This window comes from Bicyclus anynana, chromosome 7 (genome assembly GCF_947172395.1).
Source record: "Bicyclus anynana chromosome 7, ilBicAnyn1.1, whole genome shotgun sequence".
Lineage (NCBI taxonomy): Eukaryota > Metazoa > Arthropoda > Insecta > Lepidoptera > Nymphalidae > Bicyclus > Bicyclus anynana.
This window is the reverse complement of record NC_069089.1, coordinates 10,899,503-10,925,121: the sequence shown is the minus strand read 5'-3', so window position 1 is coordinate 10,925,121 and position 25,619 is coordinate 10,899,503. Positions and strand designations below refer to the sequence as shown.

Here is a 25,619-nt window from a genome sequence, read left to right as displayed (position 1 = left end):
ATTCTGTGGTCATGCAATATTGTCAAACGTCATGTTATGATACAGGTTAAAAAGAAACATTAAATCGTAGACAGAGATGCAAGCAACAAAACAATTCCATTTATTATTATTAAAATAGCGATATTTTAGGAAATTTATTTATGAACAAGTAATAAAATACATATGCTAACGTGTGATACGTAATTCCATCTGCCTTTTTAAAATTTCACATGTTAAATAGGCATTTTTAAAAAATACAGCCCGGTATTTTGTTCAATTTGAATCACTGTGACCAAAGAGTAAATTAATATCACAACCTATCTTTGTAAAAGAATTTTTTCCATACAAAAAACTGCTATTTAGGAAACATTTATTAAAACGCCACTTTGACAGTTCCCAACGGCAAACCCCATTGCGGAAAGCGAACAACAAGTAACAAAATTGCCAGACTTTATTGACTTATTTATTTCTCTGTCTACAATCTCTGGCTTGGTTGTCAAAAGCCTAGAACCCATTGCCATAGCTTTACAGCAAGTTATTAAAACATTAAGTGCGCATTTCCCGTTTCGTAGTTTTCAATTTTTATTTTTTTGTGTGTGACACAGAGTTGAGACAAGTTGTACGTGGTTGTTGTTGGTGTAGAATTTGTATCGGTCATTTATTCGAGTTTTAATTTTAGGTGTTATTCAGTGTTATCTAGTGTCTTGTGGTCCAGAAGTTTGTAAAAGCAGTGCGTTTATGTTAAACTTGTGTTGCATTTATTAACGTAGTGTTACTGTGAAACATTATCAGAACTTATCCAGTGATGAGGTGTTTCCTACCTGTTATGTACCGTCAAAAAGTTTTGAAAGTTGTCTAACTTTTCATTTAGTTTATTTCACGTTTGAAAAATGTTTAAATACAGTTATTGGCGTGAAGCCAGAAATGGAAAGGATTGTTATATTACTTGCCAAGGTTAGTATATTGTGATTATTTGTAAATTCACACTAACAATCTTGTTTGGTACCTATTTATTTTCTTTTGAAATTTCATTATTTGTTTTGACTACCGATGTAACTATAGAAGCGATTCATAAACGGATGTGTATTATTGGTGTAATAAATTATATACTTTTTATTCAAGTTCTTATCTATAGAAAAATTCAATGAACATAGTATTGTGTATTGTTATATTACATTAAGTATAATAATGATATTTTATTGGTTCTCTCCTTCTGGGGACAATAACTCAAAGATTTTAAATGACACTACATAAATTATTACAGTGTTAAAATCCAAAACGATCTTGATCTTTTCTCTGTATATAGCAAGCAAAACATATTAAAATTTGCCATAAATAAGTGTAAATTAGATTCACCAAAAACAAAAAGGGGAATGGAATGATATAACCTCATAAAAAGTATATGGAGATGATAGTATGATGTATAAATAAGTGTCCAGTTAAATAATTGGCTTAGTAAAAGTATGTTTCTCAAAGAAAAATATTTCTTTTTTATCACTCTTCTAGGGCAAATTGTTCGCCAGTGTACCAAAGTGGCGAAGAAACCTTTGAAGCTGTATCGCTCTTTTTGTATTATTTTTTTCTGTTACCAACAAGTTTAACAAGCAAATCAATCATAAGACTGCAAAAATATCATAAAACTCAGGCTGTGTGGTCAACGGTCTTAGGTTGTCCCTGTTGTGAACAAATTAAAGATGGTTAAAAAATGTCATAAAAGATTGTAGCAAACTTTTTTTGATAAAGTAATGATTTCATTATTAAAGTAGAATTATTAAGATTTGTTTTGATATAAGTGAACTGCTGGTTGGTTAGGTAACATTAGGTTAGGTTGTAAACTAAAAAGTTTCTAGAGTTTATAGCCCAAATGAGTATCTTCTTAAACAATACTATATTGAGACACTTAAGACTAGACACACTCAGCTACTGGCTATGTATTTCTACTTATTTCAATAGTGGCGCAACCACCATTACTTTATTTCTCTTGAAGAGTTTATCTCATTAATCATATGTTAGCACTAGTGGAAATCTAAATGGTTTGTGTCCTAGATTGGGCTTTGAAGGCTTGAACTTTTCTATCATGTACTTGCTCATGTACATATCTAGTTTTTTATGTACTGTTTTCGAGTAAGAATAGTTTAGATAAAATGAAACAATTCATATTTCATATCTTTTACAAATTCCTATTTAATGTAGGGACAATTCAAGACATTTAGCATTTATTTTAATGATAGCCCAGTGGATATTACCTCTACCTTTGATTTGGAGGGTGTAGATTTAAAATCCGGTCCAGGGTACCAACCTCCCAACGTTTCTTTTAAAAAAAATTAAATATCACTTGTCTCGAACAGTGTGAGATTTAGCTGCTTTATTTCATTCATAAAATTTATTTATTTCATAAAAGAAAAGGCTGATATCTTTAGTTTAGCATATTGGATCTTCATTATAATATGTAGCTAGCATCTCAATTAACTTTCAATAAAGCTTTAAAAAAATGCATCAAAATCAATCCATTTAGAACGACTAGAAGCTACTATCAAAGTTACATTAAAGACAATCTCATCAAACTTTTAACATCCCTCTTTTTCATGTCAAGGGTTAAAAATACTTTAAACACGTTGAAATTATGTAACAAAACAAATAGTCAAATTGTACACCCACAATGATAAATATAGAATAGCATTGTTTATTATCAATCAAGTATTAAGGTCGTAGCTGCAGTTATGATGATGACCTTATTACCATACAGAGGTGAGGTGTTAATTAGTATGTGAAATGATACCTTTATTAGGTAGAATATTTAATATGTTTGTACTTTTTGCAGATAGCCTGGTGTAGATATACCCTACACTAGTTGCTGTTTGACCAGCTTTCAAGGACACATTTCTATAACGTGAGTAAATATTAAAGATATATTACTAGAAGACACCCCACAGTTTCACCAGCGTAGGTCCCATTCTTGTGAGATTACAGGGATAAATATAGCCAATGTCACATTAGAGAGACACAAATAATGTGTCTCTCTAATGGTAAGGGAATTTTCAAAATTGGTTCAGTAGATCCAGAGATTACCCACTACAATACCACAATCTTTATCTGGTCGAATTGGTTTTTTTAGAGCCACAATGGCCAATCTCATGGTGAAATTAACCATGTACACAGGAGATATCATGGTGCGCAAGTGTGTGTGCAAGCACAGAGGCACTCTCTTGGTATAGATGTAGTCATGGTGACGGCACCTAGACTGTTAGGGTTTAGTATTAGTTTATAAGTTGTTTTTAATCCACAATACATTAACGCTTTACAGTGTAGTTTACAGTGACTCTAGTACATAACACTACTGGTTTCTGTGTACAGTATTGTATCAAATTTTATGGTCCTAATAACAAGCTTCTATCCTTATATCACGCTCAAGTTTGGTCATGTATGGAGCATTTAGAGCATTGCTGAAAGGTTGCTTGTCTATCGATGTTCTATAAGATTTCGGGAAGTGAGTTCAGGACCTGTTCGATCTTGAGCCACTTTTGCCGTTCTACCACAGGACTGCTAGGCATTGTAGAGAACTGCACGGCTACTGCATCGCCGAAATTCCTCGGACGCGTACTAAGCGGTTTAGTTCCTTTTTCTTTATACGCACCACAAAGATGTGGAATGCTCTCCCATCTTCAGTTTTCCACCACCTATAATATGGGTATCTTCAAGTCAAGAGTGAATAGGTATCTTCTAGGCAAGCATGTTCCGCCATAGGCTGCATCATCGCTTACCATCAGGCGTGATTGCAGCTAAGCTCTTGCTTATACAAAAAAAAATCCGTAATTTTTTCTCAGTTCAACTGAATTTGAAGCCTTCCACACAAAATTAATTCAAATAAACAAAAATACTGAATAGTTCTTTGTATGAATATTTTTATATTATACAGAATGTCTACTATCGAAGTTTTTGTAATGATTAATGTTTTAAAACACATTCAATCACAATCAGCTCAAACTAGATTGGTTGTCAGTTTTATTGCAAAGTCCTTAATAGGCATTAAATGTAAGGGCATGTGTACATGAGAAGAGTTAGATTCTTCAATACTGTCATTCAATCATTTTATAACTGTGCAGTAGACAAATATCTTAGCATTCCATGTTATCACCATGTGGTTGCCATATCCATTGTGTGGCAGAGATAAATACTCGCATTATAACCTGGTACTTATGACATAGGACTTGTAAGTTTAAAGAGCCCCTTGAATAACAGGCGTCAACACTCTCCTTTAGCGTCGTATTTTTATACTGATATTACAACATGAATAAGTCTGTCTGTTGGTTGCCTTTTCACATCCAAACCACTGTTTTTCAAACAATTTTAATAAATTTTCGTATAAAGTTTAATGGGCCTTTAGGGAAGAACATAGCCTTTTTGTAGCATGATAAAAGTAGAAAAGGGTGAAATAGGTATTGATAGTGATTATTTAAGTCCTTCATTTTTCCAGTAATATAATATTGATACAAAATAATGATTACTGAAATGATTCTGATAAATATGAAACAACACCTTTAGAGTAACCAAACTGAATTATAAGTCTGGCAAGTTTGTTGTTAACACTCCCATGATATGCGGGCGACGGGAGAAAAGACTGCGCAGGTATGAAATCGTGCGAAAAAATTGAAAATTATTCTCCCTTAGTGAATACGCAGGCTTACGTTTACACTTAAGTACTCGTATAATAACTGTACAAGGTTACTGACAAGCAGATGTTTTGTAGCTCGCAATTGCACTACTATTTTGGGTAACTACAAAAGTAGTACATTACATACCGATCTAATAGGTTTTGTATAATATTTTAAGTTTACTAGTTCTTCTATTGTATAAATATTCTAGGACTGTCTGTATACGGAAAATGATTTTAATCCTCCAAAAGATCGAGTTGAATAAGTAATTATACAAGTATAGTTATAGAAATTTAATCATCTAAAAATAAAAAAAATTAAACAAAAACTTTAACAAACACATTTACGTATGTTGAGTTAGTAGATTATCTGGTACAAAGCTAATTAGAATCACACTAAAACACACACACACACACACACACACACACAAAACACAGATACACAAACAAAACACAGATACACGCAAACACATACACACACACACACACACAAAATTATTTTGCATGTTAGTTTTAATTTCTATTAATCAGGAAGAGCGAGGATCCTGAGATACAGGTTAATCAAACTTAAATCAGGGTCCTCAGCACCATTGTAAAAGGACTTATTTTAACAATAAATTTCATTTTATTTCATTTCAAGTATTAACATACTGTATAAGGATTGGTAAACTTATAACTTACTAGCCGCCCGTGATAAAACCGGGATAAAATTTAGCCTATGACACTCACAAATAACGTGGTTTTCTAGTGGTAAAAGATTTTCAAAATCGGTTTTTATAGATCCAGAGATTACCCCCTGCAATACCACAAACTTTACCTCTATAAAATATTAGTATAGATAAGTTAGCTATTGTAAATTCATATGTGTTTCATCCATTATTAAAACACACGTCACGTACAAATACCTTAACGGCTTATGCCGTCCCATGTAATGTTATACCTGTATAGTAATATTTCTGTATTGAAGTGTGAGCAACGTTGGCAGTGGGTCAGAGTTGGTTGGGTGTCCTGAATTTTTAAATAAGCTATTAAAGCTGTCGCTATGTCGGCTACTGTGCGCTTTTCTCTCGCTGATTGCGTCTTTTTATACTTTCTCACTTGCGCCGTTTCACTGTGAGGGATCTTTGTGTACACGACTACGTAAAGTATGCGACTTCCCGCCGGCGTAACTTTGCGAACTATGTGGATACTGCCTTCTTCCTTTTTGAACACCTAACTTTGGAATTAAATAAATGAAGCACAAACCATTAGAATTGGTTCAGTGTTCTTTTAGGAAAATCGTAACACACAAACCAATATACAAGCGTACAACCAAAATAATGGTTCATCATCATTAGCAACTCATATTCGACTCACTGATGAGCATGAGTTTTCTCTCAGAATGTTAGGTTTAAGATTCACCACGCTAGCCCAATGCAGATTAGCACACTTCACATGTAGAGAATTAAGAAAATTCACAGTTTCCTCACGATATTTTTCAACAAATAATGTTAATGGAAATAAGTTTACTTAAAATAGAAAAAGTAAAACAAGTTTTTATTGTACTTACTAGTATTTAATTTAGAAACATGGCCATTTCTACTTTTTGATCTACAACAGATATAAAAGTACTTTCATACTAAAATAAAAGCGTTTTACAGACTTATTTATCTGTAATACGCTTTTATTTTTTACTATATTTGAAAGTCCTAAACTTAGAGGAAGTGGTTTAAATTTAATAAAGAATGAAATAAAGATGAATAAATGAATTTCAGAAAATAAATTTACCTAAAAAAGAAAAAAATCAAGACAAGTTTTTATTGTACCTCGCACTTCATTTAAACAAGACCATTTTCTACATTTTTGATCTACAACAAATATGTAGAAAAAAACAGATATAAAAGTACCTTCTTACTAAAATAAAAGCGTTTAACAGACTTATTTATCTGTAATACACTTTTATTTTTTACTATATTTCAAAGTCCTAAGCTTAGAGGAAGTGGTTTAAATTTAACGTGCATTCGATTACACGGACAGACACGAAACAGGTGAAGCTGAATGAGGTGTTGTAAAAAGGCGCGGTCTCGATAATTAGGTCAAAAAGTGAAAAGCAAATGATCAGTTGGCTCAATCCGTACCGCATCATCAGTGCCGACGGCTTCTAATTCAATTAGTTGCCCGAGCGGAACGCGTCTGCCGTAGCCCGTACTCCTACTTGTCGGCTTCGTGTACTGTGTAAACGAAATTTTATGAAATACAACTTAGTTATGTACACCAGATAGAAAATGTAGGTCGAGACATAGGGTCATCGGCTTTAACTAATGTAAACGAATTAACTGCTTTATGTTTGTTAGTGATTTTGTTTTCACTGTTTTCTAGCGTGAAAATTATAATTTTAACAAAAAATCCAAAAAAAGATTTATGAAATAAACTACATTTGTTATTTACAATCAAACGTAATATACAGACATTACTGTCTGTATTGTATACTAGCTGATGCTGGTTTGACCCTCGTAGTTTCTGTTCCCGTGAGAATACGGGCATAAAATATAGCCTTTGACACTCCGAAATAATGTGGCTTTCCAGTTGTGAAAGAATTTTCAAAATCGTTTCAGTAGATCCAGAGATTACCGCCATAAAATACCATAAACTTTACCTCTGTATAATATTAATAGATAATATATTAGTATAGATATAATATGTTAGTGAATCCATAATTCCAACTATACTAATATTATAAATGCAAAGGTTAGTCTGTCTGTTACCTTTTTACACGAATAAACCACCGAACCGATTTGTATAAAATTTGATATAAAGATAGATATATAAAAGTAGCCTATTTTCTGCTCCTTTATGAAATATAGGCTACTTTTACTACCGGAAAATTCCATGGTTCCTGCGGGATTTGTAAAAAAGAGAATTACACGCGAAGGCGTCCGCTAGTTCGTTTAATATTTTTTTTAGTTTTTTGTTTGACAAGAGAATGCCAAAAGCTTTTATGAAAGTCGCATTAATTTGCTAGTCATTCACAATAATTTTGACCTGTAGATAACGGAGATAAAGTAGAGACCCAGTCCGTTAAGCAGTTTAGTCGATAATAGTTATTTGAAGTAATGTTTTTGCGTGAGGCCGGTTGTTCACATAACGTGTGGCCACTTGCTTACGTAGACTAATCTAATAGTGCAACTATTGATTCCCACATTCCACGCCAGTGGCCTCTACCATTTCTACATTCAATTAAGGTACGGTATAATAGGTTGGCAGTAACAGTTTAAAAGATGAAAGTTTTTATTTTTAATCTATAAGTTTTAAGGGACTTTTATTATAAACAACATGTGAGTCCTATCGTACCCTAATTAACAATGACAATGATAAAAACAAAGCTACTTAAATTAATTACAACAATCTTCAGTTGATATTACATAATATATAAAAAAAAGCCAATATTTCTAATCTTAATTAAAATGAATATTTATCTTAATTATAACCATGAGTTGGAGTACTCAAAAGATTATTTATTCAGAAATATCTCAATAAAAAATTTGAAACTTTCTGATGTTGGTTAACAAAGAAAGCTCACCTGGGCTCCAACATCGAACTTACTAACTCGATATTAAGATGAAAGTTACTAAACTTTCAAGCTTATACTTAAAGATTAAAAACAACTAAAAGTTATGAATTGAAGTTCCAAAGTATGGATGAAAGTAAAATATCGACTTATGTATACAATTTTTACATTTTCTGTTAGCGCGGTATATCTTAAGAGAAGCAATTTGGCCGAACAATAGCATGTAATTGTAATACTCAATAGTATGTATTTTACTACCAATAAACGTCTTTGGCGCAACGTTCCCATTGTTCGATTTTATCTAATAAACCCAACAAGTATGAATTATTATGAAATTAATAAAGACCGCCAAATCTTACCCACCTGTAGAAGACTATACCAAAGCCAAACGCGATGTGGACGGTTTATCATTAAACAAATGACTAGCAATTTATACCCTCAATTTTAAATTGTTTGATAATAAATATTCCACATCGAGTTTGGCTTTACAGCTTGGCAACTTCGTTCGTAACACTACCGATGGTCCGCGCGGGCCGGGGGACGTGTAGCGATGAATTAAAAACCTACGACTGATGCACCTCACTTCCCTGCACGCATGATTTCACACCTGCGTAGTCTTTCCCCCCGTCGCCCGCATATCATGGGAGTGTCATCAACAAACTTGCCAGTGTATAGTATAGAAATCTTACAGATAAAAAAATATGCAAAGTTCAAAGTTCGTTTATTTCAATTAGGCTTAGTTTACAAGGACTTTCAAAACGCCAGGTAATAATATTATTAGATAATGGTGTTACTAATTGGTCGATTCAAATTAAAGTTATATATTTTGTGCAGTTTTTTTTGCTGCTTTCATCATCTGTTTACCCTTATCCCACTTAAGTGGGGTCGGAAAAATATGTCAATCTTTTCCATTCGTCTCTATTACTCGTCAACTCATCATCCACTCCTTTTACACACATGCCCTCTTTCACACAATCCAACCATCTCTTCTTTGGCCTTCTTCTCCCCTTATGTCCTTCCACTTGCACATTCAACAATTTTATAGTAATATGACTTTCCTCCCTACGCCATTACATGTCCATAGCAAGCTAACTTTCTACTCCTTAAGTTTTTTGTCACTGGCGCCACCTTCAGACTTCCTCTCACTACTCATTCCTTATTCATTCCTTATTTTATCTATTTTTTGCTTTATGCTGTACAAAACTTGTTAGTATAAACAGTTGAATGCGTAAAGAAATCGAGAGTCGTGTAATTGAAGAAATAGGGCAGAATTTTTATTTGTTTGTATATTTACATTATTTAAGGAAGCATGCGTGAGAGAGCAAATCATTTCCTTGGCTGTAGCGTTCACGGCACGCGGTGCCTGGCTCCGACTACCCCATGGGGGGATGGTCGATATGCCAACGCAATTACTGACTTCCCTTAAAAATGTCATGCCAAAAATAACACAGATTGTTTATTGCGTTTATTCATTTTATGAGCAACGTAAAAATTTCGTTACATTTTTTCTGCTATTTATATTTGCAAATTCATAAAATAAAATTGAAGTGTCTTGTCTGTGATTTCAATATATCTGTGTTTTTTCAAGTGTTTATAGCTATTTACACGATACTAAAACATATCATAGCTTTTTTAAATTTTTTGTCTGCATGTCTGTCTTTCTGTTTCTCCGGGCTTATCTCTATGGGACTTTCACTGGAAGATAGAAGAGGTTATGGACTATTTATTATCCCGCGGGATCTGTAAGAATTTCACGCGTACGTAGTCGCGGGCGCCTGCTAGTCTATACTAATATTATAAAGCTGGAGAGTTCGATGGTTTGTTTGATTGAACGCGCTAATCTCAGGAACTACTGATCCGATTTAAAAAATTCTTTCAGTGTTAGATAGCCCATTTATCGAGGTAGGCTATATATTATCCCCGTATTCCTACGGGAACGGGAACCACGCGAGTGAAACCACGCGACGTCAGCTAGTTTGTCATAAAATTCAAAGGATATCGTATCCGTAAATTTCACTATGTTTTGTTTTCTAGTTATTTATAACATCCTCGAAGTCAAGTATTTTGGGTAAAGACACATCAAATCAACTTAATAAAGTATCTAACATTGTCACATAGTTTAGTGTTTTTACTAATAGGGATGATGACAATTTTTTAAATCGTATATAAATTAAGAGTATAGTAATAGCAAAGCAATTTTGTAAAAGTAACAAGGTATCTGCGATCATTACTTTCGGAGCTACAGGGATTTAAAAGGTCAGATTTGAGAAACGCGGATCCCTGAGAAACGCTGCATACAAAATGGCACGATTTAGTGACGTCGTTGGCTCGCTGATCGTTAGGTTTGTATGGGCGTTCAAACAAAATTACTAATATCTTTGTTATTTGTGCGTTTATGTTTATAGTTTATTTATTGAAAAATGACACATTTAATGTAAGGAAGGTAAAACTGTATGAATTTTTATCTAATTACAATAAAATATTTTTAATAGATTTTGAAATTTTATTATCTCATTTATTTTTCAAATATCCAGACAATCGTTGCTTTTTATGTATAAATTAGTTAACATCGACCTTATTTACCCGAATGTATCATAAAAATCAATATACTCAAATCTAGTCATTATCCCTATTGTATAGCTGCAGAAATGACAAACTCACGGAAAGTTATACAAAACGTAGCGTAGCAACTTCCTCTTACAACAGACGGACAAGTCGAGTGGCGAAGCTCTCTCTGCACCGGAACGAAACCCGATTGCTAACTACTATTGCCCTACTATCACTTTGCCAACTACTCTCTAAATCAGCTTAAATTACATCGGTGACGACTGACGTGCCACTGAAGGAAATGTGTTTCTCTGTTGCAAAAATAACGAAACGAGTGGACATTTTTTGTTGGTTGTATGAAATGACATTTTTATCGTTGTTGTAAATGTATGAAAACGATAAACATATATCGTATTAAATATCACTGTGATACATTGTCTGGTAGAAGCAACGACCGATTAACAAAATTGCGAATATAAGCGTAACAGATTGCTCTCTGTATACTGTTTTGAAATTGTATTGAATTAATCTATGAGATGTTAAACTATGGGATTTTTTGGGGTGGTGAATGTTTACTAAAAGGTTTATACTTAAATATTTTTATGAATCAATTATTTCATACTAGCGGACGCCCACGATTTTGTCCGCGTGGAATTTAGTTTTTCATAAATTCCTCAGGAACCATGGATTTTTCTGGGATAAAAAGCATGTGTGCCTATGCTTATGTGTTAATCCAGGCTATACTATATCTCAATACCAAATTTCAGCTAATTCGATTCAGTACTCGAGGCTTGAAAGAGTAGGTACCTAACAAAATCATCAGTTTTCGAAAATCTCGGGAAACCATGGATTTTTTCGGGATAAAAAGTAGCCTAATCCAGAGTAAAATCTATTACCATTCCAAATTTCAGCCAAATCGTTTTAGTAGTAGCGGCGTTAAAGAGTAACAAACATCCAAACATCCTAACTTTTATAATATTAGAAGGATGAAACGAAATATGAAAAATACTATCTAATAAACTCTTTGTGTCTCAATCTAAACTATTAGTATACTCGTGGGTCATGATTCATACTCGACAACTCGATGGAATTTGCAAGTCAGGTGCCTTCCTAATAAGTGCATTTAGGAAAGTTAACATTGAGAGTTTTGTATTAAGTTATTCGCTATTTTGTTATATAGTTATATAGTTAAATAGTATTTTATTTTTACAATTATTGTCTGCTCTAGTTATTGCTCATTAAATTAAATTTTTTGAGAACTTTAATAATCACAATAAACTATATTTTTAATTTTTGCTATATTTAACATAAAAATATTGTTTATTGATATTAAAATCTCGAAACATTTGGGCTTTAAGAGCAATAAGTCCTACCTCGTAGTTTGTCGACGACTTGCGTGCCTTCTTTATGAGTCATGATATCGTACCTTAGCTTGGTTCCTTTTGCATTCCATTTGTCTACCTATACAATGCCAATGCGCGATTTATCTATGAGTAAGTATCTACTTAATATTATCTCAACTTAGCTTAATACGCGTAACAAGAACAATATTTACTGTATATGTATAAAAGATAACGCACAGATTAAGCTGTATACTTACTAAAGGACATTATAACATAAGTAGGTCTAAAAAGTTGTCGACCCTCTTACAAGTTTACACCAAGAGCAGCGATAGGCGCGCGAGCCGGTTTCACGTATTACGAGTACACAAAGTTAGGACGCATCTCAGATAAGGCGTGGGCCTTCGATGTCAAGCACTGAATGCACAGCGCTCCATCAATTAGTGTTGCGTGACATTCTATAACTGTACATTAGTCATTACATAACCTACATGGGATCTTCACACAGGGGCCTTGTTCTCATGCCCGTTTCGCACCGGTTACATCGTGCGATCATCGAGCGAATCGCAGACATCGAGTTTCATGATTCCCGTAACTTGAGTTAGATGAACACGAGATCATGATATGAATGGTGTTTGTATGTGTGTGGATTGTCACAACAGTAGATGCATGCAGGAACCGCTAGAATTGCCGTGTACTTATAAAACGATTTCAATGCTAGGAATGCAGAAGTAAACGTACTAGTATAATATAAACGTACTAGTATATAGGCGTTTCTATGCGTAATGTTGACTATTTACGTGATTATTTTTTTAACAGCGTTATGTTAAGGAGACGTCTCATTTGACCCCACCTCACTTCTCACCAAAATTTAACAAATAAAAAAGTCTATAAAATTTATAATTTGCATTTTGTACACAATACTTATCTTCAAAGTCTTCAACTATTTAGTCAGTGTACAGTTCAGGTCAGATGATTAGGTTCTTTCTTTGAACTCATAAATTAAATGACTCGTAAAAAGTAACTGTATATTGGCACTTGTTCCTAAAACCCCAAAGCGTTCCACTTGTGCGATAAGCACAAAATCGTCGTAGTCAATAAAGTGTTGAATGGTTTAGGGGTCGGTGTAACGTTGCGATAGGTCCACTTGTTCCGCCCCTATGCACTTGGCGCGGGGGTCGGTGCACCGCGTTCACTTTTTGCACCCCCCTAGCATTATTTAACTCAATTTGTTCCCACGGTACACTTACAGGCCAGCCTAGACCACCATGCATGGATACTACGTTCTATGAACATGCATGCATAGATACTACATACCAGTGGTAGAATCTTTACAAATAGTCAACTGACGTATCAAAAATGCTTGTAAACTGAGCCTACTTGAAATAAATTAATTTTGAATTTTTTTATGTAATCGTGGTGTAAACAAGTTAAGAAAAAAGTTACAAATACATATTTAAAAAAAAGCAAAATTCCTATTTAATAATATAATTTAAAATCTTGAAAGTCTATCTCATTGTCGAGCTTAGCATGGATATACTTGTAGGATAAACCACTGAAATAATAATTTGTCTAATCATTTTGATTTAAAAACGAAACAAATGCAGGCGTATTCTCTAATTTGGTCTTTAATATCAACATTATAAAAAATAAACAACAAATCAATTGACAAAATGTCATCTATCTACTATAAGATATCCACAGATAAGATAAGAGATTTTGTTGAATAGGCCAGCTGAAACCATTTTATCCAAATTGTACAGGACAAATCTGTCAAATGAAATTCAAGTAAAACAACAATTTTCAAAATAAGTTGATAATGACGAAGTTCTTAAGTTTTTACAAATTAAATCATCATCATCATCATCATCATCATCATCATCATTCCACTGCAGGACATAAAAGGCCTATGTCCTGCAGTGAACGTCCATCGTAGGGACTTCCAAACATCACACACAACAGACTTAAATACAAGCCACAAATAGAGAATTTCGGAGCCAAGTTTTACTCTTAATCTGAATGTCGACAAACCGACAGACTATTATATTATATCATATATTTTAATAATTATTATTACCTATGTCTGACATAATAAGTCGTGATTTTAGGCACTTCTCTTAATTTATTTATTTTAATATTATTTTGTTTTTCTTCTTAATTGCACGCGGACGCGGACTAAATTACGATACGACTATTAACGCGTTCAATTGAAGATCTGTTCGCAGTAATTAATATAAATTATTATAAGACAAAAAGAATAATATATTTCTTGCGTGCAGAATACACGTTATGTTATATATTATGTACTAACTAATATAGTGGCACAATTATATAAACGATTGCACAAGATTATTTAATGTATAGCAATTATGCTTTAGATCATTATTTTTATTTAGTTTACCTTAGCACGGTATTAACTCGTAGTTTAATGTTACATGCAGTTATAGCAGCTAAACTAACTAATGATGCTTTTGTATATTTGTCACGGGAAGGAGCAAGGTCGGCGTCCAAGCGTGAACTTCCGACACGATTCACAACTTGGTAGCATATTGCAACGGTGAATTACAAAAAAACAATGGATTAGGTATTTGATCCGTATGAACAAAAAGAACTTTAGCCTAGTTCTGTGTAAAAGGTGAAAGATCTTTTTATTTGCGGTAGTAGTGGGTGATGGGTATATTATATTTATTTTTATATCCTAACGATTCGCTCTGACGTAGTTTGGCTGCGTTTGCTAATTTGGTGTCATATCTGTCTCGGAGCGTTTTAGTAGCTTATGTACTGTTTACACTTGTGCTTGAATCTAAAATTAATGTAAGCACTGCGTTTCACCCGCATATTTTCCATTCCCGTGGGAATACAGTGCCTATGACACTCATAAATAACGTGGCTTCCTATTGATGAAAGAATGTTAAAAAGCCATTAGGTAGATCCTCTGTTTACCCCATACAAACTCACAAACTTTACCTCTTTATAATATTAGTATCGTTAATGTTATGCAAATCACATTAGTTCATCATTCTGTGTATTAATTGAAATCTGTGAAAAAAATTAGCCTCACAGACAGATACAGAATACTATTTTTATAAGGTTTGTATTTAGAAATGGTTTATGCGTAAATATCTTGTTTTATATTATTATGAATTGTATTATGTAGTGTAGATAAATAAATTCTTAATTACACACAAAAAAATATATATCTTCAATACCAAAGACGAAAACAAGATATAAATAGGTACAATTATGCACAAAGACGGTCTTATCTCCTCCATACAACTCTTATTGCAAAATCTATAGTAAACTCTGAATCTACTAAACCGATTTTGGAAATTCTTTTACCACTAGAAAGCCACGTTATTTGAAAGTTTCATAGGCTATATTTTATCACCGTATTCCAACGGGAACGGGAACTACGAAACTGAAACCGTTGACGTCGGCTAGTTTTATACTAAAGAAAGACAACTAAAGTGTTTTTCAGATAGCATGGGTACGGTGACAGTCGCCTGTATGACGTTCATAATACGTACTATTATTGTGAATCGCGGCAAACTTTCAAGAGTGAAACGAACTGTTACCCGCACCATCCTACATGAAACGAACTGTAGGTAATAGTATGTATGTACATTAGACATTTGAGTAAGTGAGAAGTACACCGACTAGCGGAAGCAGCTCAAACCATAACAACACCGTGCTCCGCCGACTGCTTTGAATAGTACGCGGTACGCCGCGCAAGTGCACACGGATTATGTGTAACAATCACGTTTCCTAGTATTCGAAATCTTCAACATTTCAAAGCATGACGACTATGATGGATTTCTATTTATAAGGCACTGCTTATTACATGTTTTTCTTTAACCTTGCTATTTAGAGAGTTAGAATTACGAATATTATTACGAATCAATGCAAGGTTCCAGACAAAGCCGCCACTAAGCCCTCATTCGTACGAATGTTTTTTAACGGACGTTAAAAAAGCGTTCAAATACAACAAATGCATTCCCAAGTAGGTATATGTTCAAACGATAGCGTTTTTAAAACGCAACACTTTGTTGCATTTTAAATTTTGAGCGTTGGAAATAGACCTTTATTTAACTTCATACCATATTTGAACGCTTTTTTAACGTCCGTTAAAAAATGTCTCGTGCGGCTTAATGGCGAGTTTGTCTGGGACCATGCATTGATTCGTGTAGGTAAATATTTTTCATCATTATCATTATCAGACTGATTGAATGGTCCACTACAGAGCTAGGCTTCCTTCCTTATAGGAGAGGGGATATGAAGCTTAGACCCAATACGCTGTTTCGCGGGTTAGCGGGGTTAGGGTGATAATGTTAACTGTTTAAAGACCGCTAACTGATGTTAATGATCGCGATAGCTTAACTTGCACTCCGAGGAATACCAACAACATCCCAGCTTAGGAGATTTTTATGCCGAAAGTTTATTAGAAGAAAGAAAAGCGCAGTATATCATAGCCCGACGCAAGGCTCGAACTCAGAAACTGAAACTCAACCTCATGTTTTGATACCACTTAGCCACAAAGATTAATTACTCTGAAAACACTAGAATTGTTCACGGATAAAGTCGCAGGCGTCGTTTTTTCTCATTGCCCGCTGATCTTATAAAAAATATAAAAATAAATAAATAAGTTTTCAAATAGAAACACGTGAATATTTCTCAACGGATTCGTGCGGCGATCTCATTGAATCTGATGTATGAATAAACAAAGCTGCTCAATGAAAATGGAATGTTAATTTAGTTTGGATCGAATGTTGGCCACATTTCCCTAATATTTATAAGAGGCACGCGATTTACGGACGTCGATGTTTGCTTGGTGCTATACGTACCGGCGCGCGGTGTGCGGCGAGCGGCGCTGCGGGCCATATGTTTACGATATAAATACTGACATGGGTGCTGGTGCGTTTGCGCATGATGAATGCCAGGTACCGCCCACTACGTTTTTTCTTATTTTCCACCTTTTTTATACCAAATTTATTGTATCTATTGACTAGAGAACGCGCGGTTTCATCTGCGTACTTTCCTGTTATACTAGGTTATTTGTGGCATACGGAATACGGGGATAGAATTTAGCTACATATATAAATATAACATAAACAATTAAAGTCCCGTTAAAATAGGTCGAATCATTTTACAACTTAGCCATTGACTACAATCTTACCTGATGCTAAGTGATGATGCAATCTAAGATGGAAGCGGGCTAACTTGTTAGGAGAAGGATGAAAATCCACACCCCTTTCGGTTTCGACACGACGTCGTCCCGGAACGCTAAATGGCTTGGCGGTACGCCTTTGCTGGTAGGATGGTAACTAGCCACGGCCGAAGCCAGACCTGGACCAATTAAGAAAACCTCAATTGGCCCAGCCGGGCATCGAACCCAGGACTTCCGTCTTATAAATGCACCGCGCATACCACTGCGCCACGGAGGGCGTCAAACTTAGCATAAGTCTGAACATTTTTATAGAGTAAGTTTTTATACATAATTGTCTAAAAATTATGAATTTTATTATTAGAATTTTCTTAGAACTCTGCTAGTTAGTATTCTGAATAAATTGTACGCAAATAAAAATAAAATACACCTGTGAATAAAATAAAAACAAGGCGTTATCGTATTTTATCTATAATTTAGTTTTGTTATCTGCCGCTATCTCGAGTAAATATGGGCGAGTCAGACAGATTGTCGGAATTAACAACACCATGGGCATTTAAAACATCAAATTATGTAACAAATTGTTTCATTCATTGGATGGGTTTTAACTAAATTTTGTTTGGAATTGAAAGCCTCAAAAAAGCAATATTTGAGCGTATCTTTTTGCGCTAGAGTTGGCAAAGCGAAGCATTATAACAAAGGAATATTTATTGCATGATTCATATATTTTTTTTTAATTTTCATTCATATTATAGTCATGAAGGCATTTAGATCTATTAATTTTAATATTAGATAAATAGCTGACGGACACAAATATTTTTCAAAACAACAATTACAAAAATTTAGATGTAGCTAATTGTAAACATTCATTTATTATGAGATTAATTACATAGAGTCTTTGTTTTTTCATTATTGTTTGCCTTACGCTAGGATTACTCTATGATCAATAAAGTCTATAAGTAATATGCAATCGAAAATGAGCAACAGTCCGCTATTTCATTTGAAGGCCCAGTGAAAAAATATAACTTATAATAGCATGCAAACTCTATGATGTTTTGGAACATCGTGCGTTAAGGTGCGCAATACAAGATTTTAGATATCAACGGTAACGTAAGGACGCGGCGACGGGGCATCATCCCATCATCCCGCGCGAGAGCTGTAGCCTCAGACGTTACTTTACGAGCTTACTGCTGATTTCCGAGGCGTCATTTAAATTGCATCCGACTATACCTACTTAATAAGTAGATGAACCACTGGCCCAATGAGGCTTCAGGCATTGGGGTATTATTGTCATTTTATAATGAGGTTAATTATATAAATGTAATTGCAGGTATTGCTTGATGCGGTGACAGGATGGATGCGGCGGACAAGCGGATGTTGGATCGCGAGGCGCTCCGCAACATGATCCAGCAATGGAACGCCAACCGCCTTGACTTGTTCGAGCTCAGCGAACCCAACGAGGTAACCGTATATTGTACAAACGTTTCTCCAATATACATTATTTATACCTACTCCTATTGTATACGCGTATTTCTGTGAGTCGTGTTCAGGGCTGGATCTACGGGGACCTTTTCAGAGGATTGTCAATGGGTTCGAATTGTTTTGTATGGAAGCTGGCATAATCGACTCGGTGCTATTGATTGTTTTACGAAATCGCGGAGCATTTGAATGTAGAGGGCAAATAGACAAACAAAAAATGTCAAAGAACATAATACCCCAAAGTGTGTCCTCTACACATACATACCTCTATTATGATGGTGGTACGTTTGTGTCCTCTACACATATATACCACTAATAAGACAGTGGTACGAGTTACATGTATGGGTAGAGAAAAAAATCTCAATGACAGCGGGTCTATTAGGTATCAAATCGGTTCAATGTCCTTTGTTTAAAAAACTCCATCAATTACTAGTATATTTGTGAGTATTTTAAAAAAAAATATGTTGATCCCTGGATGGTCGTGCAACTGGACTTTCAAAACGAAGTTTGGTTATGCCAGTCACAATTATTGGGCCTTCAAAAATGTCTTAAGGCCTTTATATTGGTTGAGTATTCAACTACAGGTTGTATAGAGATTCTAAAACATCAATAATTAACAATATTACCGCTTTCTTATATCCTGTAGAGATCGCCTTCGCTTTTTTCTCAGGTTGTTGTTTGTTATTGTAAAAACTGAAGCAGTAAATATGTATAACGTCTCGAGATAGATGCCCTTTATGAAAAACATTCACTACAGAATTGCAAAGCGAAATAATGTTATGTTGTATTTATGATTTCATTTCATTTGTTGTATTTATTTTGGATGGAACGTAAATGTATAAAAAAACTGCATTTACCATCATTTCTATTATGATAAAATCATCTAAGATGAAGCAAATGCCGAAATGAATGCGTAGCTTTCGTCTGTTTAAGCGTGAGATTTTTTTGTAATTCACTTTCACCGGCACTTCCTCGAAAGTCGTGCAAAATTTTGATGACTACATTCTCGGTACGCATATATAAGATTTCATAATAAGTATTTATCTTTTAAAAAGTGAAATATGACATATTGTAAAGGTTTAAACTAATTTAAACATTTGGAACAAATGAAAAATACTCTTACCTATATTATGACTAAAAGATTTAGAGTTACAAGTTCACTCGACAGACGATGTTTTTCCCACAGAAGCCTTGTCCTTTTATTAAAAAAAAAAATTAGTTATTTCGTTTTGTAATGCTTAAAAATTTTATGGATTGGTCGATTTCGAGTTTTATTCGTACATAATAAAGTGACAGGCGAATTTAGTAATGTTAAGAAGATTGTCGTATCATACAAAGTATAATTTAAATTTCAAAACATTGTGAACATTTCGTACTTATCTTTCTAAGAAATGGATAAAGATGTAACGTTATTGCGACAGCACCTTGTTCACTGTTTACTTTGTTTCAAAGTTATTCGTTGTTTTAGCTTTCTGGAAACTGATCGTGCATAACGTGATTCTACGAACTTTCAGTCGTTTCATTGCGTAGGTAGCAAAATTCGGCTTCATGTAACAAATAAATTTTATAAATTTGAATTTGGATACATGGATGGTAGGGATGGATATTTGTCAAAGAATAACGCCAGAACGGCTATACTAGTACGTAGGTACGTAGTAGATACGTACGTAGTAGATACGTACGCTGAACTATTTGGGGGTAAATTCCGAAAAGAAAATCTCTAAAATTGGATAACAAGGCCACCCACACACACACACCTATTGGTAATATTCAATATTGGTTCAGTCCTTTGGAAGATGTTAATATGATAATATTATATAATGAACATTTTGGCAGTTGATTTGAATTACTCGTATATCAATCAGACAGGCATGCCCCGTGGGAATACGGGGACGAAAATATAGCATATCACTCTCACAAATAACGTGGCTTTTTATTGGTAAAAGAATCTTCGAAATTGGTTCAGTAGGTCCAGAGATTACTCCCTACAACCTCACAAACTTTACCTCTTTATAATATCAGTATTAATTATATTTTTTTGTATTTTGTAAATACATACTTTTAAAAACTGTGTACTTTTGTGTGTGTACTTTTAAAAACTGACGTGTTGTAAATTTTATTTTCTTTATTACAGAATTTAGAATTTCATGGCGTCATGCGATTCTATTTTCAAGATTCGGGGCAGAAGATAGCTACGAAGTGCATCCGTGTTGCTTCCGACGCCACTGTTAGCGATGTTATAGGTATGTAGGACTGTTGGTGTTGGTATTACCTATTTCATATACAATATGTACATCTAGTTTACTTTTTATTTAGTATAATTTATACGCTAAAACTGACTAAATAATTCACTCTGTTTAACCCATACCGAATCGTAAATCTATGGTTTACCCTAAAAACCAGTAGCTTTATTGTATAATGCGATTTGTTACCATCACTTTATTTTATAAAAATCTCAAGTAGTAGTAGGGTTTTCTACAACAGAGTTCGTCCGGGGAAGTATTATATTCGGACGCAATCTTTATGACGTTTCCGAAATAAGCCGCAGGTGTCGTACATAATTACTAAGCGCAGGTCATACATAATAAATTCGTGGTGATGGTCTGCCGCCGCCGCGCCGCGCTAAAATCTTGCATTGCGCAGCTTAACGCATGCTTTTTTTGGAGATTGCATTCAACTATACCACTATATCCATCCAACTATATCCACCATTATATATATCCATGATTATTTCTGCCGCCAAGTATGCTATATACCTGTTAATAGGGCATGCTTGCTGATGTGATTACAGGCACACGAGGCTTAGCAACTACGCCTCAGTTTGATGGACATGGGCCAGTACTTGTATGACATCTTCCTTGCATGTCTTGCTAAATGTTCCTCTGTTTATAGGCGATGGTTTCCCACTTACCAACTGATGGGCCAACTTTAGTATACCGAAAATTTTCTTAGAAGTCTTATCACCAAAACAAACCCGTCTTGTCACTAAAATCACATATTTCACTTACGTTATACGTAATTTCTAAAGAACAAAGTGTCTAAATCCTTTATTATACGCATACAGTACGAATTACACCAAAAACTACACCGAATTTACGATTTATTCACATTTATTTTCTGAAAAACAAAATCACAACGAGATTAATTTGCACAGCTTAACTACGATTACGGCAATTTGACATTTCGTAACGCTAGATTGTCTATGAAAAGCAAGGATGGGTAAATAACATCGAGCGTTAACTTATCGATAAATGATAATGAATGATTCTTTAATAATTGATATGTTGTTAGTTTAAAGATGGGAAAATGAAATATTTTATAATCATTTTATTTTAAAAAATAGTTTTTTAATAAAAATGTTATACAATACATATGCTCACGTTATTCTATAGCGTAAAAGATATCTTACGAATAGTAGCATTATTCAAACACTGGTATGGATAACATTATCTCAATACGATTTTTAATAAAAATCGTCAAATCAAGATTTTAACAAAAACTAGCAATGTAAATTTAATTTGCAAAATGCGCGCGATCAGCTGTTTTCCAAGAGGTCAAATAGGCAGGTCACGACTAATAGGTATCTATCTATACAAAGTCACAAACAAACTGCGCGACGTTGTATTGCCGACCGCCGCCGGTGCCGAGGAAAATAATTGCTATCTCTCTCTAACCTAAGCCGCGCGGCGCGGTTAATAGGTATTTTCAAAATATTGAAACTTTAGGTCCTTTCGCTAGACGCTACGCTATTTTTTCTTTAGTTCGTGTTCGGCGGTCTGTTGACAAACAAACCAAAATTCAAAAACCTCAAAAAAAATCAAAATCAAAATCAAAAATCATTTATTTCAAGTAGGCTCAGTTTACAAGCACTTTTGGCACGTCAGTTGACTATTTGTAAAGATTCTACCACCGGTTCGGAAGGCAGGTTCTGCTGAGAAGATACCGGCAAGAAACTCAACAGTTGCTCTTTTGAAAAAGTCATACAGTATTATAATTTACAATGAATAACAATTACTGTTTACATTTTTTATAGTTTTACTTTCTGTGTGAAGGTGGAAGCTGATCCAACGACCTCCAAGCATCTTTATCATTAAGGAACTCATCAATGTTGTAGTACCCTCGACTAAGTAGATGTTTTTTAACACATTGCTTAAAGCTATGCATTGGCAGGTCCATCACAGTCTTGGGGATCTTATTATAGAAGAGTACACCCAAACCTACAAAAGATTTTTTAACTCTTTGGAGACGATATGCAGAAATAACTAACTTATGCCCGTGTCTAGTAAGACGTGGGTTTAAATCTCCTTTTCGTTTGTACAAATTAATATTTTGTCTTACATATACTATACTGTTATATATATATTGACAGGCTACTGTTAGTATACCTATTTCTTTAAACTTTTGACGAAGGGACTCGCGTGATTTTAATTGATATATTGCTCGAATTGCTCTTTTTTGAACATCCTGAACCTTGATGAACCTTTGTGTATGTTCTATGTTATGTTAGTAGTGATTTTCTGTAACGAATACTCATACAATTGTGTCGTTTGTATTGTGTGTGTTGACTGAGAAGTCTTGAAATGCTTAGATCAAATCAATTCAGTACTCATGAATATTGTACCTACTATGACGACAGAACGTCTCGTAAACGAGAAACAACCTGAAGTAAGTTAATTACCTGTACCTAGTTAAAAACTTGTAAAGTATAAAAAATAGGTATTAGATAGGTAAGTGTAGCCAGCCGATTTGCTGTCGATGCGTACGTACCTACTCGTACGTACACAGTAGATTGCGGAGCGTTGTTATCGCATTGTTCGCTGTACATTGCGTGCTCAAAATTTTCAAAATCTGAATTTTCTTATTTCCCACGTAATTGTTATTTAAAATATCGTTGTGGAAACTAAATTTAACCTCTTCATGCAGTTTTCGGTATCATGTCCCTTACACCCAGTATGTACGTGGATACGTGCACACTTTTTTGAAGTATAAGCAAATCTTGGACGTTAATACGTCCCCAAAAGATTAAAGAAAGAGACGGCCGCGTGGCGCAGTGGGTAGTGACCCTGCTTTTTGCATCCACGGCTGTGGGTTCGATTCCCACAACTGGAAAATATTTGTGTGATGAGCATGAGTGTATATAAGTATTTATATGTAGTATATAATTGTATATTAATACTATAATATCAACTATCTTAGCACCCATAACACAAGCTACTCTGTATGCTTACTTTGGGGCTAGATAGTGATGTGTATTGTTTAAGTATATTTATAATAATAATAAAAAAAGATTACCCCATTTCTTAACCACGCGTACCCATAGGCATAAACCGTGCACCGTTCACCGTTTGTGACACGTGATATTTAATTTCTTAAAATGCACACAACCGACAAACGTTACTATACGTTCCCTTTTAAGATAACGTAGTATAGTAACGGATGTTTTAGTTTAGGTATTTCAGTTATAACGATACCTACTTGATATCGTTCCGATGCCCGCCGTTAACTTCTCAACCCTACTGATTGTCTTTGATTCATAGTCGGCCATTATTGTTGTGTAAAAAAGTCATCTAAGTAAATTTCGAGTATACAATGGCTGTGAATCGAAACCAATACCTCGTGTTTCAATCTGTTCCAATGGATCTATTGGAGCATGAACTTGATGTAGACTAACATGACAAAGAAAAGATGTTTGGCTAGGTTAACACACTTAAAGAGATAAGTTTTTGAAAAGAGTAGACAATGAGTTGAAACATTAGATGTGACCAGAAGAGATTGATATACATATTGAGCCGGCCCACTTAGGTGGTACAAGGACAGAGAGATAATTACATTCTCATAGCATGTGTTTTGTACTTGTTTTCAGAAACGCTAATCGAGAAATTCCGTCCAGACATGCGCATGCTTTCGCTGGGCTCGTACTCGCTGTGGGAGACGCACGGGCCGGACGACGAGCGCCGCCTGGAGCCGCACGAGAAGCCGTTGCTGGTGCAGCTCAACTGGCACGCGGACGACCGCGAGGGGCGCTTCCTGCTCAAGTGCCTCACTAACAACGAGGTAAGCTCCGTCCCGACATGCGCATGCTGTCGCTGGGCTCGTACTCGCTGTGGAAGACGCACGGGCCGGACGACGAGCGCCGCCTGGAGCCGCACGAGAAGCCGTTGCTGGTGCAGCTCAACTGGCACGCGGACGACCGCGAGGGGCGCTTCCTGCTCAAGTGCCTCACTAACAATGAGGTAAGCTCCGTCCCGACATGCGCATGCTGTCGCTGGGCTCGTACTCGCTGTGGGAGACGCACGGGCCGGACGACGAGCGCCGCCTGGAGCCGCACGAGAAGCCGTTGCTAGTGCAGCTCAACTGGCACGCGGACGACCGCGAGGGGCGCTTCCTGCTCAAGTGCCTCACTAACAATGAGGTAAGCTCCGTCCCGACATGCGCATGCTGTCGCTGGGCTCGTACTCGCTGTGGGAGACGCACGGGCCGGACGACGAGCGCCGCCTGGAGCCGCACGAGAAGCCGTTGCTGGTGCAGCTCAACTGGCACGCGGACGACCGCGAGGGGCGCTTCCTGCTCAAGTGCCTCACTAACAATGAGGCATGTTATTTTTTTTATTAACTGATTTCGCAGATGTGGGTCCTAGATAAATCTTAACCATTCCTTTGGAGCTTAGACCATTTAAATAACAGGACCTGCCTCGCTAACCGTTACCCCTATGGCAAAGATCAAAAATCTATGATCTAACGCGTTTATAAAAACTGTTGCTATAGAATCGATGTTTCATTGTTGTTATCGATTTCGTCGTGTAAAGAGCTCCCTAAAAATGCCGCTTTGTGTAGTCAAATGGCATAAAAAACGGCCAAAATCTTGTAGATTAGTAAGAAATGGAGTAACGTTTATTTGAAAGTATTTAAATCTTAA

At 35.3% G+C, this 25,619-nt stretch overlaps 1 protein-coding gene across 3 annotated transcripts in view; it reads left to right on the top strand.

Annotated features, from left to right (window-relative positions):
* The first annotated feature begins 560 nt into the window (after positions 1 to 560).
* Positions 561 to 25,619, top strand: part of LOC112048584 (afadin) — an 87,882-nt gene continuing 62,823 nt past the window's right edge. The window contains exons 1-5 of one of the 3 annotated variants that reach the window (XM_052882688.1): positions 561 to 933; positions 2,801 to 2,869; positions 18,556 to 18,686; positions 20,839 to 20,947; positions 24,568 to 24,758. In XM_052882688.1, coding sequence (XP_052738648.1) covers positions 18,579 to 18,686; positions 20,839 to 20,947; positions 24,568 to 24,758 — 408 coding nt within the window. In that variant the 5' untranslated portion in view covers positions 561 to 933; positions 2,801 to 2,869; positions 18,556 to 18,578. The other 2 variants (XM_052882689.1, XM_024086174.2) reach the window with 2 other exon arrangements.